This window comes from Solanum verrucosum, unplaced genomic scaffold, assembly GCF_900185275.1.
Source record: "Solanum verrucosum unplaced genomic scaffold, falcon-dt-bn FXZP01000067.1, whole genome shotgun sequence".
Lineage (NCBI taxonomy): Eukaryota > Viridiplantae > Streptophyta > Magnoliopsida > Solanales > Solanaceae > Solanum > Solanum verrucosum.
In genome coordinates this window covers 993538-1009490 of record NW_026020175.1, presented here as the reverse complement: position 1 = coordinate 1009490, position 15953 = coordinate 993538, and the positions used below count along the sequence as shown (strand labels likewise).

The following is a 15953-nucleotide window of genomic DNA, read 5'->3' as shown; positions in this document are numbered from 1 at the left end:
GCATGAACTTCATACATTGAGCGTCATTGAGAGGAGTAGTATCTCCGAGTTCTAAGTCTTTGAGCATTGAGTTCCTACTCTTTTTGAGATTATATTCCTAATCATGGGACTATTACATGTTAGCCATGAAGTCTTTCCTAATCATGGAACTATTACATGTTAGCCATGAAGTCTTTGAGTTGAGTAGCTCATGCCCATAATTCCGCATGAACCCTATGAGTCGAGCAATCTAGAGTTGAGTAGTATCATTGAGTCTTGAGTTCTGAGTACTAAGGTTCTTTATTGCTATTGAGATCCTTGAGTTGAGTCGTTCATGTTCATAATTCCACATGAACCCTATGATTTGAGTTATAGATTTTTAAAAGCTTTTTAAAGCCAACACTTGAGTTCTTAAACTGAGTTTTAAGAAAGTAAAGGTGAGTTTTGAGAAAAGAGATTTCTAAAACATGATTAGTATGACAATTGAGTATGACATCAATGTATGAGCAGTATGGTATCTAGATATACCATCAATGTTTATGCAGTATGACTTCCCGAGTCATCAATGATCATATTATAATATGATTTTGAAACGTTTTTGAGAAAGAGCAGAGTTGAGTTCATTTTCTTTAAAATGATATATGGGAACTAAATATTCCTAAGAGTAAATGTTTTCACATTTAAGATGAAGGGAAATTGAAATTTTCAAAAGAGTTTAGAGCAGTTTGAGTGTCATCTCTTTTAAGAGAAAGATTTTTGAGTAATAATCTCAAACCACAGAAAAAGTAATGTTTTTAAACATATGCTAGTATATTTTAGGAGTATAATTGAGCACCGATATTAGGGTGAGTTCAGATAACTCACAGCCCCCATAAACCATGTAGCCAACGTGGGTAGAAAGGGTCATACTTTTTAGATGATTTCTTAATGTTTTTAGCATAAACTAGTGGATCCACTTAGTGAGTAGGTCTTATACCCTGACAAAGTATGAGATAGTTCTAGCAGCCTGGGCGAGACATTGTATCATCACATAGCTCATAGTGATGGTTGTCGGTTAGAGAAACTCCCACAAAGATATTTGTATTTTTATATACACAGAGTTTACTTGTATTTCATATACAAACAGATTTTATATTGTATCCTTGCATACAAACTGAGTATATTGTATTCTTAAATACATTGAGTTACTTTCTACTGTTTAAAAAGCTTTCCATACATTGCATCTCTTATTGTTGCTTATATTGAGTTGGGTATCCAGAGTTTGAGTACCAAGAGTCGAGTGTCTTATTATTGAGTTGAGCCTTATTTCACTGAATTGAATATCTTATTATTGAGTTGAGCCTTATTTCACTGAGTTGAATATTTGATCTTTGAGTTGAGTATCTTATTTCTGAGTTGAGTTAGTTGAGAAAAGATGAGTATGTTTCTTTTTTTATCAAGTTCAAGCTTATGCTATGCTTTAGAATTCCCCTTACATGCTCGTACATTCCACGTACTGAGCCATTTGACTTGCATCATTTCATGATGTAGATACATGTATTTAGGGTCATCAACAAGAGCTTCGTTGATACCACATGGAGTTCGAGTTAGCTATAGTGAGCCTCCTTGCTTCAGGAAGATATCATTTAATTACTTTCCAGTTTGTCAGGATGTCGTGGGTCTTGTCCCGACTTTCATCTTTGTCAGTTAGAGGCTTCATAGATAGATTGTAGAGTTTCAGAAGTTTGTTCATTTATTTTATTAAATGTTTTGAAGACTTAAGTTGCACATTTTATGGCGAGTTGAATAATTTATTTTTATTCAGAGTTTTTCATTTGAGTTAAAGCTTTGTAATTGAGTTTCATGATTTTTTATTCAGTTTTTAAGTTTTGTATGCTTGAGTTAGTCTTTCGCTTGTAGTCAACCAGGATAAAGATTCGCTTGGGGACCAACAATGATTTTCGAGTGCCGGCTACGTCCAGGGTGTAGGCTCGGATCGTGACAATTAATCTAGTTTCTATTCTTGATCTTCTGAATCATTAATTGCCTTAAAACACATTTTACTTGTCTAACTGAACTTAAATACACTCAATCTTGCAACACGAGTGAAATACACCCCTAAAATCTCGCCAAGTTTAATTTAAGGGCTTTCAACACTTTTCTTGACTTTTTATTAAGAGTCATGCTCATACAAAAGTATTACGAAATATTATATAAGTAAAAATATGATACTCTTATTGACATCTTCAAAGAAGTGACGTTTTAATTTTATTTTTAAACAATATTGTTAGAATAATTTTGATAGTTATGTAGCAATTGATTTTAGCAAAGATGGCGAAGTTACTTTCACAAACTTTTAAATGAAAAAGGGGAAGCAGACATTGTGTTGGGTGATTTGGCGCACTCTGAAAGACTTCGGGATTTTGGGTACTGTAGGTGCATTAGGACCGAGGAGGTTATACGGGCTATTAGTAGGATGAGCAGGGGAAGAGCGACCGGACCCGATGAGATTCCGGTAGAATTTTGGAAAAGCATGGACAAGGCAGGCATAACGTGGTTAACTGGGTTGTTTAATGTTATCTTTAAGACAACAAAAATGCCTGATGAATGGAGGTGGAGTACAATGGTTCCATTGTATAAAAACAAGGGTGATATCCAAAACTGTAACAACTACAGGGGTATCAAATTGTTGAGCCATACTATGAAGATTTGGGAGAGAGTAGTGGAGATGAGGGTGAGAAGAGGGGTGTCCATCTTTGAGAATCAGTTTGAATTCATGCCGGGACGTTCGACTACCGAAGCCATCCATCTTATGCATAGACTGGTAGAAAAATATAGAGAAAGGAAGAGAGACCTACATATGGTGTTCATTGACCTTGAAAAGGCCTATGACAAAGTTCCGATGAATGTCCTCTGGAGGTGCTTGGAGTCTAAAGGAGTCTCGATGATTTATATTAGGGCGATAAAGGACATGTACGGTGGAGCCAAGACTCGGGTTAGAACAGTTGGAGGAGACTCAGAACATTTCCCAGTTGAGATGGGGCTGCACCAGGGATCAGTCCTAAGCCCTTTCCTATTTGCTTTGGTGATGGATGAGTTGACGCGGTCTATTCAGGAGAAGGTCCCATGGTGTATGTTATTTGCGGATGACATAGTACTGATTGATGAGACGCGGGACAGAGTTAATGCGCGGTTGGAGGTGTGGAGACAAACGCTGGAGTCCAAAGGGTTCAGGTTGAGTAGGACCAAAACATAATATTTGGGGTGCAAATTCAGTGATGTGTTGGATGAGACAGATGTGGAAGTGAGACTTGCCGCACAGATCATTCCTAAGAAGGAAAGTTTTAAGTATTTTGGGGCTGTAATCCAAGGGAGTGGTGACATCGACGATGATGTCACACATCGCATTGGGGTTGCTTGGATGAAATGGAGGCTTGTCTCTGGAGTATTGTGTGATAAGAAAATTCCACCGAAACTTAAAGGTAAGTTCTACAGAGTGGTAGTTAGACCGGCCTTGTTGTATGGAGCGGAGTGTTGGCCAGTCAAGAACGCACATGTGCAAAAAATGCATGTTGCGGAGATGAGGATGTTGAGATGGATGTGTGGGCACACTAGGAGCGACAAGATTATGAATGAGGTTATCCGGGAGAAGGTGGGAGTGGCCTCTGTGGTGGACAAACTGAGGGAAACGAGACTAAGATGGTTTGGACATGTGAAGAGACGGAGCGCAGACGCCCCAGTGATGAGGTGCGAGGTAATAGTGGTAGAGGGTACGCGGAGGGGTAGAGGTAGGCCCAAGAAGTATTGGGAAGAGGTGATTAGACAAGACTTGGCTATGCTTCACATTACCGAGGACATGACTCTGGATAGGAAGGAGTAGAAGTCGCGTATTAAGGTTGAGGGTTAGTAGGGTTAGTGTGTTGTCTTCCCTTGCGAGGGTATGGGTTGTTAGCGTTTGGAGTAGTCCTAGCCTTATGTTGTTTACTGCGTTTCACTCCTCACATTACTTTCTTGATGTTATTGTCTCATTTGTTGATTATCTTTTGTATTGGTTGTTATGTTTTATATTTATCTCGCCTGTCACTTAGATTTGATGTTCTTGAGTTGAGGGTCTCCCGGAAACAGCCTCTCTACCTCCACGAGATAGTGGTAAGGTCTGCGTACACTCTATTCTCCCCAGACCTCACCTAGTGGGATTTCACTGGGTATGTTGTTGTTGTTGTTGTTGTATGTAGCAATTGATTCTATTGATTTTTTTTTCAAAATTAAATTATTTGTATTGTTATATAACGTACAATAAGTCAATAATTTATGTATATTTATTCTTTCTGTACAAACTATTACAAGAAACGTTATACTGTCAATTGAAAAAGAAAAATTAATCAATAAATCACAGTCAATTATAATATTTTAAATTTTTTTATGAGAATATAATATAGGGAAAAAGGACAAATATACCCCTGAACTATCGTAAATGGTATCTAAATACCCTCCGTTATACTTTTAGGACTCTCATGTCCTTACCGTCCAAAATTTGGAACGTATGTGCCCTTTCTACTAACGGGTGAACACGTGTCTCAATCTAAAATGCCTATCCGAAATTTATTAAATTTTGACCCATAATTTTGAAGACCCGCCCAAAATAATTTAAAAACCCACCCACCCCAAATTATAACCCAAAAACACTTCTCCATCTTTTGTAGATTTCTCTGATTTCTGAAAGAACTTCCGGCCAAATTCTTCATTTTTCAAGCTCCAATAAATTAAAAGCTTCAATTTCCTTCCCCGCCAAAACACTATAGCACCCCATTCGCATTCCCAAACTCCATTAGCACCGAGCAACTTTCGCTCGTCCTTTTGCCACCGTCAAAGCATCAGAGGAGGTAGTCCCGCTGCCGTTGTCGCCGTTCTGGTAGAGCAACAACAGATGCTCCAGTTGTGGATGAGGTGAAAACGGAATTTGACGTAATACTCAATGATTTTTTCAAGTAATGCTAAAATTTTGTATCTCGCACTTTTCAACTGATCGGGAGAGGCAGCGATTTGGGTGATGAGTGGATACTCGAACTTCACACTACTGAAACTTCCACTTGATACTCAAACCAATGATTGCTTCTGCAAAAATAATAATCGGAAGAAAAACATCACTCAAATGCTAAAATACAATTGAAAATATGTCATGAAAAGCTAAGAAAAAGAGAGGCATTGAAGAGGCAGTGGTTTTCATTGAAGAAGATGAAATTGGAAAAGATTTCACTGAAGAAGAAGTGATTAATAGATGACAGAGGCAATGGCTGCTGTTGCCTTTTTCTTTTTCTTTTTTTTTTCTTTTTTTCATTTGGGTTAGTTGGTAGATTATAATTTTTCGTTTAGGTTAGTCCATGGGTTATAATTTGGGTCGGGTGTATAAATTATTCGGGTCAGGGGTAATTTTTGGGTTAAAAATTAAATAATTTTAGGTGGGACATTGAGATGATGCCACGTGTCTCGCCGTCTATCAGAAGGGTATATACGTTCCAAATTTTGGACGGCAAGGACATGAGAGTCCTAAAAGTATAACGGAGGGTATTTAGATACCATTTACGATAGTTCGGGGGTATATTTGTCACTTTTCCCTATAATATATATAAAAAATTAAATAAGTGTAACTCTCTTTTCTAAATTTTGACTTTTTAAATATTTAGGGGTCGTTTGGTACAAAAATAATAATGCAGGGATTATTAATACTGGGATTAATAGTGCAGAGATTAGTAATGCAGAGTTTATTTTTACCAAGTGTTTGGTTCATTGGTTCCTGCCCCATTTTGGAATTGGGTTAAAACTTTATAAAAAACTTCTTTCCAATTATACCCTTGAATTATTAGTAATTAGGTTAAGATAAATAATTGACGGACAATATTATTTTTTATGGTCTTCTAACTAGCTATGAGAAGAACAATTTTTTTGTCATGTTTGCCTTTTTTTTCCACTTAAATTATTTGAGGATAAATAATTGTCATCTTAGTAGATTTATTACTTGCAAAATGTCAATTTTCAATTAAAAAAAAGATAAACTATCAATTTTTAAAATTGAAAAGACGTAAACAATAGTAAAACTAAATAAATCATCTACATTTACACATAGAAATTGCAAGTTATAATTTTAATATGTATGCAATTTTATAAATTGTTCAAATACAAATAATTAGAAACCATGCAATATATATATAAATATATATATATAGAGTTAATGCTAAGCAACTCACATTTCAAATATTATATTAATTTGTGTTGGATTTATGTAGTAACAAACAACTTTCTCTAAATAATTTGTAAGCTAATTTACTTAAATAAATTTAATAGTACAAATATAAAGCATAAAATCAAAAAAATAAATAAAATAATTAAAATGATTTGAGGGATATTTTTGTCTTTACATAGACTTATCCATGCTATTATATTCAGGGGTCGTTTGGTAGAGTGTATTAGGAAAAATAACGCATGCATTAGCAGTGTGTATTACTAGTACCTTGTTTGGTACTCTTTTCCAACCTATGTATAACTAATGCTTGCATTAGTTATACACTCTATTGTGTATTAAGGTGTGTATTGCTAATACCATGGATTTCTAGGTATTAGCAATGCAATGGTTTTAATGCATGCATTAGATTAACTAATGACAAAACTACCCTCTAATAATAATAATTATAATAATAATAATAATAATAATAATAATAATTATAATAATTATAATAATAATTATAATTATAATAATAATAATTATAATAATTATAATAATTATAATAATAATAATAATAATAATAATAATAATTATAATAATAATAATTATAATTATTATAATTATAATTATAATAATAATTATAATAATTATAATAATTATAATTATAATAATAATTATAATTATAATAATAATTATAATAATTATAATTATAATAATAATAATTATAATAATAATAATTATAATAATAATAATAATTATAATAATAATAATTATTATAATAATTATAATAATAATAATTATTATAATAATTATAATAATAGTAATAATAATTATTATTATAATTATTATTATTATTTTTGTAAAAGAATGTGGCGGTATTTTTGTAAACAAATATTTTTTTAATAGTTTTTATACAAGGCTTGCTATTTTCAATACATCAAACCAAACAATGTATAAGAAATAATGCAAGCATAACTAATGCAAGTATTACTAATGCTTGCATTACTAATGCATGCATTACTAATACATCATATTCATCATTATTCTTATACACTCTACCAAACGACCCCTCAATGTATTACTAATACCTCCAAATAGAATGTATTAGTAATACATCCTATAATACCATGTAAGAGTTAGTTATACATAGATCCAAATTCCTATCAAATATAGTATTAAATAATACCACACATAATATATGAATTATTTATTTTAATGCAGCTTACCTAAGGACCCCTTAAACCCACCAGTACGGTCAGATCTCCTGCAATCTTAATTGTGGTGCGCCAGGAGAAGCTAAAAGTTGTTCAAATATGGCGAATCAAGGCATTGATACTTCATCTGCAAGAAAAGGCCCAATCACTCATGTAATCTTTGACATGGATGGACTTCTTCTAGGTATCAATATGTATAAGATCTCACTTGCATTTTGCTCTCCTACTCTCTTTCCTTTGCTTTAATTTATTTCACAAATCTGAATGAACTGAGAATGCAATGCGTAATGTGCTCGTGGGAATTGCCTATTAGTAGAGTAGAGTTTCTGAAGGATTGATGTAATCTTGGTATGCAATCGTTTGCTAAAATTGTTCTTTGGATCTTGTATAATTTCTGATTATTTGAGAATTGGGAGTGAAATTCAAAATTTGAGTGTGATGTGTTCTACCCTTGTTGTTTTTCGGAGGAGATGAATGAGTATGCTAATGGACTATTGATTGAAAATGAAGAGTTAGAATATTTAACTTTTGATGTTATACAGCGTCAGATTTAGGATTTGTAAAGATAGGGTGGGGAACTCAGACGGCCACTGAAGTAATTATGCAACGCATTTTCAAAATTTAGAAAATCATTTTGAAGGGTGAAATAGCATTCTTGGAAGATGGTTGGGCACGTGCAGTGTGCCAAAAAGAAAAAACTGAGCCACTGCTTGAAGGAATTATCTGACTTGGAATTTGAAGTTGCCTTTGCCAGTGATGCCAAAAGTTGTCAATTATAGTTGATAGGTGAACAAATCCATAATTCTGGTCACTTTAAGTGAGTCCCTGTGGGCTGTGACCATGAGACCATCTCTTTTGATGTATTCTGTTATGCTTTTCTTTATAGATAGACTATGCCACTCCACATTCCAGTAGAGATGGTATGATAAGTGTGTTCCTCCATCACGTGTACACGTTTGTATGTCTATGTCTTTCTGACGTGACATCACATATCTGGTGCATAAGGTACTCAAGAACTAAGACATTTCTCACCTATCAAAGAAACCACAGTGCATTTTTGATTATTTTTTCCCTAATCAAGAGGAATTAAGAGTAAATTACAGAGACTTGGTGGTTCTGAAAACATGTCACTATAGCAGAGAATTCCGTTCTTGACTTCTTTCTGTAAACAATATAAGTTCTTTGACTATATATTCTCCTAATTAAAAAAATCAATACATTATGTAGGATTGGTGGTTCTAAAGCATGTCACCGTAGCAGAGAATTGCATTCTTTTTGTAAATTAAATATTACTCACTGTCTGTACGTGGTTATGATTTTTAGTCAGTAAAAACCTTAACCTTATACTGGTGTGTGTCTGTAGAGGAAAAGTTAGCAATAGGACAGTCGGAGAAAGTTCCTTCCACTGTGCACTGTCTTATCTTTTACGAATTCTTCTTTCTGGAGATGTACAAAACTACAATCAACTCTTATACCTAAGACAGTTTGTTGTGCCCCCTAATCTAGTTCACTCTTTATCAACCAAAAAGAAAAAAAAATCTAGTTCCCTTGTTCTCTCAAAGCAACAGTAAGACCGGTGTTGATTTATTATAGGGGATTTTAAAGTTTAGGAAAGGATGCATGGACTGGTCCATTTGAATTTTTTGTGACAGTAGTTTTTTACTTTAGGTGTTTTGTTATTTGGATTTTCTATTGCTACCCAAGTTATGTAACTTAAATAACCACAAAACAAATTCACACAGCCAAATCTGTTATGCCCTTTGTGTATACCTATGTGGTTTGACCACAGCAGACATTCTTTGATATGTACTTATCCCATCACCTGATATATTAAGACACTGCAGTCTGTTTTAGAAAATAAAAGAGCTTCTAAGGATGGAAGCAAATAAGTAACGGGAAGAAGGTGTGAGGGTAGATTGTTAACATAGGGGATCAAAGGGAAGAGTGATATTTACCAGGCCTTTCCCGTTTGTTATATTCTATCGGAAAGAAACAAGTGATTCTTTGTGTGGTCGAATAGATGCTACTTGAAGACAAATCTTGGTTGAGTAGCTTCTTTGTTCATTTTCTTTTGTGTATCAGACACTGAGAAATTCTATACGGAGGTCCAGGAGATTATACTTGCTAGGTATAATAAGACTTTTGATTGGTCACTCAAGGCAAAGATGATGGGGAAGAAGGCAATAGAGGCTGCCAGGGTCTTTGTTGAAGAGACAGGAATAAGTGATTCACTTACAGCTGAAGATTTTCTTGTAGAGAGAGAGGAAATGTTGCAGAAAATGTTCCCCACAAGTGACCTCATGCCAGGTACAATTTTGATAAGCACAAGAGACATAATATTTTTGTTTTGTTCATTTCTCAAGTTTCAGCTTTCTCAACCTTTTCTCAGTTCTGTTTATAAGAGGAGCAAACATTTGTACATGATGTAAAACTTATGGAATTGACTATTTGTCTTAAATGGCAAAAAATTGTGGATCTTGATCAAATATTCAAATCAATTTCTTCACTTTCTATATAACCTTCTTGACTGAAGATGTAACTGTACTATATATGATTTCCCTTTAAAAGAGAGTTCTGTTTTTCATAATATATACATGGATAGATATTGTAACGTTAAAATAATATACATATATATAAATTATGCAGTTTACCTCCTATATAGGCATCCAAATAGGACTGAACCCTTTGTCAGGCTATTGTTTCCTTGAAATTATGAAGTGAGACATCAGTTTCTCCACAATATCATTTTTTCTGGTTGTATGATGAATTTTAGGGCCAGAACAAATCTGTGATCAATCATACTACTTTTTACCTATTACTTTCTGTATTGGAGCATTCAACTCCCACACGTATACTTTTACCTCCATAACTTGTGCAAAAAGCATGGGGGAGTATAATTGATCCAGTAGATGTTGAATTTAATTCTGTATAGTCTTAAATAGACATGCAGGGACAGGTGGAACATTTTTCTGTTATATCTGGTAATCCTTTCAATATTCAAGTTGGATTCTAAACTTCCTATTTATGAAAAAGAAAAGAGTGGTGGAGGTGGTGGATACGTTTTCATGAATATCTGTTGAAACAAGATCTTATCCTTCAACATTCCAAATTTTGCTGAGGAAGTGACCAGTTCTTAAGGATGAGACACCCATATTGCATGAACATACACAAGCTGCTAATGGGGTTTCAATCCTTACTCTTTATCTCCATCTTTTCCTGCTAATAGGGCCTAGCTTATACGGCATTTTTACGAAGAACTACCAATAGAGGATAACTTAAACTGGTTTTCATTTTTAAAGTTTTGGAGAGGCTTTTCTTTACTTGATGGAAATAGCTCAGTTTTCTTTCTTCACCCAAAGTATAACCAGGGACATGTAATCTCTACTTCTCTAGATGCATAATAAAAGGTTCCTCCATAACATTTATGCTATATTTTTCATATTAAAGCCTTGAAACTGTCCCTGGGGATGGCCTAGCTGTTGAGAGCCAGAGTGACAACCTTGATCAATTAATATTCAAATCTCATCGGAGGCAACCCTAGTTGAAACTTCCAATTTGTGTATGTTTTGGTCGGTAGAGTTATCCGGCACCTGTGCTAGTGGGAGATAATAGGTACCAGAGGAATTTTAGTCAAGGTGTACTGCAAACTAGCCTCAACAGAGTTGTGATAAAAAAAAAGTTTAAACCTTGAAACTTGAGAAAAGAAAAGCTTATTTTTAAGTGACTTGGAACATATAATTTCCTAGATATCAAGGAAAACACCTTCATTACCCTCTTGTGGTATACACTTCAGAGTTGGAAAACCTTTTGCTGGGAACATGAGAAATGATTTTCAGAGGTTTCTTTTTGCTCCTACCATTGCATTGGTAAATGATTAGTTTGACTGTTCATTATGTGTATTCTGCATCTTTTCAACTCGTTGCAAAAATTTCACCATTTGAGAGGTCACTATGCATAATGATTGAAATGAAGTCAATATGTAGAATGTATATGCTAATCTTCATACTTAATATCCACTCTACTTCAGAAACAACTGTTCTAAACTAACATTACTAGAGGCACAGAACTTGAAAACATAATTATCCAAGATGGGTTACCTATCAATTTGACAATCTCTTGCAAGTATTACAACATGATCATAAATCTAATTACTTATTCTCGTTACATGTGAATCCTATCCAACAACTTCTTGAATAATTATGTTTTCAAGTTCTTGCATCCAGTAATGTTAGTTTAGAACATTTGTTTCTGAAGTAGAGTGGATATTAAGAGAGTGGATATTAAGTATGAAGACTAGCATATAAATTCTACATATTGCTCATTTCAGTCTTTTAATTTCATTTAATGCAAAATTGGATTAGTATACATGAACTTCTTTGCTTGTTTTAAGTTTTTGTCCTGTTATAGGGGCCAGCCGCCTGATTCATCACCTTCATGAAAATGGGATACCAATTTGTGTTGCTACGGGGTATGTCATCTTCTTTTAGTTTTGTTCACTAGAAAGTTTACCTTTGGTGGAATAATTAGTATAGCAAGTAGAAGTGTAAGAAATAACATATGCTAAGATAATGTTTCAGAAGTAAGATTCAAAAAGTGAAATAATATAAATGCATTTTTCAGTACTCACACGCGGCACTTTGATTTGAAAACTCAAAGACACAGTGAACTTTTTTCACTAATGCATCATATCGTTCGCGGTGATGATCCAGAAGTTAAACAAGGGAAGCCATCACCTGATATATTCCTTGCAGCTGCGAACAGATTTGAGGTAATTCTCTGATTTTTGTTTCTCTAGATTGTGTATATCCTGAGAGATCTCGCAGCTATGATGCTTATCCTTCTCTTGGTTAGTCTTCTATTACATAGACCTCCCTTAGTATGGTCTAACTGATAATTTGCCTACTAGACTTTTCAAATATGCTTGTTTCTGTTGGCTTGGTTCTTATATCAAACTTCAAATAATGTTATTTTCTTAGAAAAATAATTTTTTCTCTGTGAGCTATTTACGGTGATGCAGTGATCAGACACATTAGTCATCTCCCAAATGGAAAAGTAAAGTCAATGATTTTTGTTAGGATGTTGCATTGTTTTGCCATCTCAGAAGTTAAATTTATGAATCTGACTCGCTCATATCAATCCAACCCTCCTCCTCTGCATGTTCTACAGTTGTCTTGCCATCTTTAACTTCAACTAATCAAGGTGCTGCACAATATTGTAACATATCAGCAAAAAAAGTATAAAAAAGTTCTATATACAAATATACATTTATGTGATGTAGTTTGACTTAATACATAGCTTAAGAAAGAAATAAAGACTTTTGAAACTTGTGGTCTAAAATAAGTAATAGATGTTTGTGTGGCTATAAATCATTTCATTAAAGGTAAAGTAGACATTTTAAAGTTTAATTGTTACTGAATATAAAAATTTGTCATTCTTTTTTGGGACCGACTAAAACGGAAAGTGAGTCATATAAATTGGGACATAGGGAGTATGATACCCCTTCCTTGGTCCATTCCCCAATATAACCTAATTAAGTGTGCGTCAGCATCAAGGCACACAGAGTTGTGTCGGAAAACTGTTAAGCCTAACCCATCTCGAATCACCGGAACTTGTATTTTCTGGACATTGATGTCAGCAAAGTCCGGTTCACAAGATTAATTTTCTGTCCCTTCCATCTCCATTCACCAATCTTAACCCTGGAAACTTCTATAGCAGATGGAAATTCCAAAAGAAATCTTTCATTGATCATTTCAACAAACCCAAGCTTTGATGCTGCCAGCTTCTTCTGGGAGAATTACTTGTCTTTTTCTCCTTCCATGGACTGTCACTATCCTTATGTATATAAAAGTTTATCTGAAGTTATGTTTGAAAAATATGTATTTTGATTATTCAAAACTCAACATGGAAACTTTTTGGGATAGACGGTGTATTTAAAAGAGAAAAACGGGGTCCCATGTGATTTTTATATGGTAAAGTATGTTTAAGAAGTTCTCTTTTTAGGAAGGACACTATTTTGGGATAAAGTAAAATTGGAAGGTGGGCATTCGATTTGAAGCGGAGAATATAATCTAAAATTTCTAGGATGTTTTACTACAGAAAGGCAAAATTTGTTCTCAAAATTGTACAGTGAGAGACTACTTTTTCTGAATGTACCAGCCTTTAGGGAAAAAAATGTGAGTTAACACTTTTGTTACCAAATCTGAGAAAGTTAGGTGTAATTTGTGAAACTAGAATGGAGATCCTTCAGATAATGGAAAAGTAGAAATATGGTCAGTATATGTAGTCAATTATGAAATATCATGGATGCGTATGAGCTGTATTCTTTATGTTTAATATGGACAGGGTGGACCAGTAGATCCACAGAGGATTCTTGTATTTGAAGATGCGCCCTCTGGTGTCCTTGCAGCCAAGAATGCTGGAATGTAAGTCTATCTCCCCAAAATTTTAATGTCGGGTGATATCTTTTTGATTTTCTTCTAGTAGAATAACTTGAGAGAACTACATGATTACTTTCCATGATTTTAAGGAGTTTAGATGCCAACTCTCCTTGTACTTTCCTGTAAATGCTTGCTCAACTGCATATCTTTAATTTTGTTTTTTTCACTGTATGTGTTTTTGTCTTAGTTATTCCTATGAATATTTTGCTCTCAGTCAGCAGTCTTATGTACTTGACATCCTGTGCAAAAGGTTACACTGATTGGTCCAACATGTAAATTGTAGTTTGGCTTTTATATTTCATCTAGATTTATGTCTCAACAATTTAGCACTAAGTAGTTGATTAACTCGTAGGTGTTGTTAATCTCTTGAAGATAACATCTAGTAATTGAGAAAACAATATGATTTTGGTCTGGTTCTTGGATTCAGAGCACTCCTTCAGGATCTTGCTTTTTCCTTCCTCCTATTTTGGGGGTTTTTGTCTTTACTTTCAAGAATCTCTTTGAACCTATCAACATTGCAAGTGCTTCCTGGTGTTCTAATTTTCTGTCTGATTTGTAATCTTCTTCGGGATCATTCAATAATCTAAAAGATACATATTACTATTATTCCATCCTCAACTGGCCTCAGTTTGCTACTTCACCAGGACCCTGAATTTTCTATGACACCCACACAAACACCTAGTTTTGCCTGTAATGGATAGACGATATTCCTTGTTTGGTGTTTGCTCTGGTTTCTTGTGTTTTCCTAATAGTTTTCCTGCTTTGTACTATGAGGCTATGTTTTTTCCTTAATTTAATTTCTTCAGGTCTAGAGTGTTAGCAGTTTTCATGAGTTTTGAACTTGCTCATATTTGTTTGCTACTATTAATTCTGCATTTTTTGGGTCCTATGAGGCATGATTAAACGCCAATAACATGCTTTAGCTACTAAAAATCCCCAAAGTTCTGTTTGTTGATAAGGGTTTCTTCTGGTAGATGTAACACGTATGCCAAGTGGGTCCTGAAGTGGCATTAAGATTCTCTTTGTCATTGATATAGAAGATCACTTGGTTTGGTCTCATTTATTCCCCGTTCATTGCATTAATGTCTTATGAGAAAAGTGAAGGTACAGATATATAGTTCTCATAGGAATGTATAAAACTCTGATTGCACTATCATCTACTGACTTGGGTTTTATGTTACTGCATGCAGGTCAGTGGTTATGGTTCCAGATGCAAGGTTGGATAGTCAGTATCATCAAGTCGCTGATCAGGTTTTGAATTCTTTACTTGATTTCAGCCCAGCCGATTGGGGATTGCCTCCATTTGAAAATGCATCAACTAAACTCGATTAGTTTAGTTTGATCATGATCCTAAAGTTCCCAAACAGAGCCTATTATGAGTTCAAAATTCAGATTTTGGGGGGTTTGCCTCTAGTTGTTATTCATAGAATATTCAGCTTCAATTATTTATTTTAGATACTAAAGTCCCCTTTATGTTGAAATGAAGAAACTATGGATTTGTATTGCAACTCATGTATGCCCGCATGATATTTCTTTTGATATGGTAAACTCCATTCTCCCACTATTCAATTCCAGCAGGCAAGTGGCCCTTTTTACCTAGTAGGTTATCTCTCCTTTGTCATATGGAGTTGCATGTCAAAAGTCTCAAATGCAGTCCCCTACCCATTGAAAATGTCAAAGGCCATAAATGCAGTTCTGTACATTTTATAATGTCGTGTGGTTTATATGTTGAAAATCAATATAAAATAAATGGTTGTCGTTTAGGAAATTGGGTTGATTCATTTCAAGTTTTCAACCCATCTTGAAAAGTATTGTGGCTCCTGAATCTAACAAGACTCGTAACATATCAATGACTATATCAGGGGAACCCTCCTGATTTTGTCGAGTCTGAAGAGCATAAAACCTGTTCTCATGCAGTCCACCACCAGTGCTAGATGGGGTACCCTATTGAGTCAGGTGACTTGCTAAAGTTTTAGGCTGAGCCTGCTGATGAACATCCTTGCCCTTGCCTACAGTCGATGGGCACTCCCTCAATCTGTGACCTGTCTTACCACATCCAAAGCACCCACCGGTACCGGCCATATATTTTCTTGAATGATTTTTACCACACTTCTGACAAGTAAG

General features: G+C 34.6%; 1 protein-coding gene across 1 annotated transcript; it reads left to right on the top strand.

The window, feature by feature from the left end:
* Positions 1-7439: 7439 nt before the first annotated feature.
* LOC125828867 ((DL)-glycerol-3-phosphatase 2-like) lies at positions 7440-15330 on the top strand. Its single transcript, XM_049508182.1, has 6 exons — positions 7440-7576; positions 9475-9699; positions 11800-11860; positions 12013-12160; positions 13735-13814; positions 15020-15330. The coding sequence occupies exons 1-6, from the start codon at positions 7492-7494 to the stop codon at positions 15159-15161; spliced, it is 741 nt and encodes a 246-aa protein (XP_049364139.1). The 5' UTR covers positions 7440-7491; the 3' UTR covers positions 15162-15330.
* Positions 15331-15953: the final 623 nt, after the last annotated feature.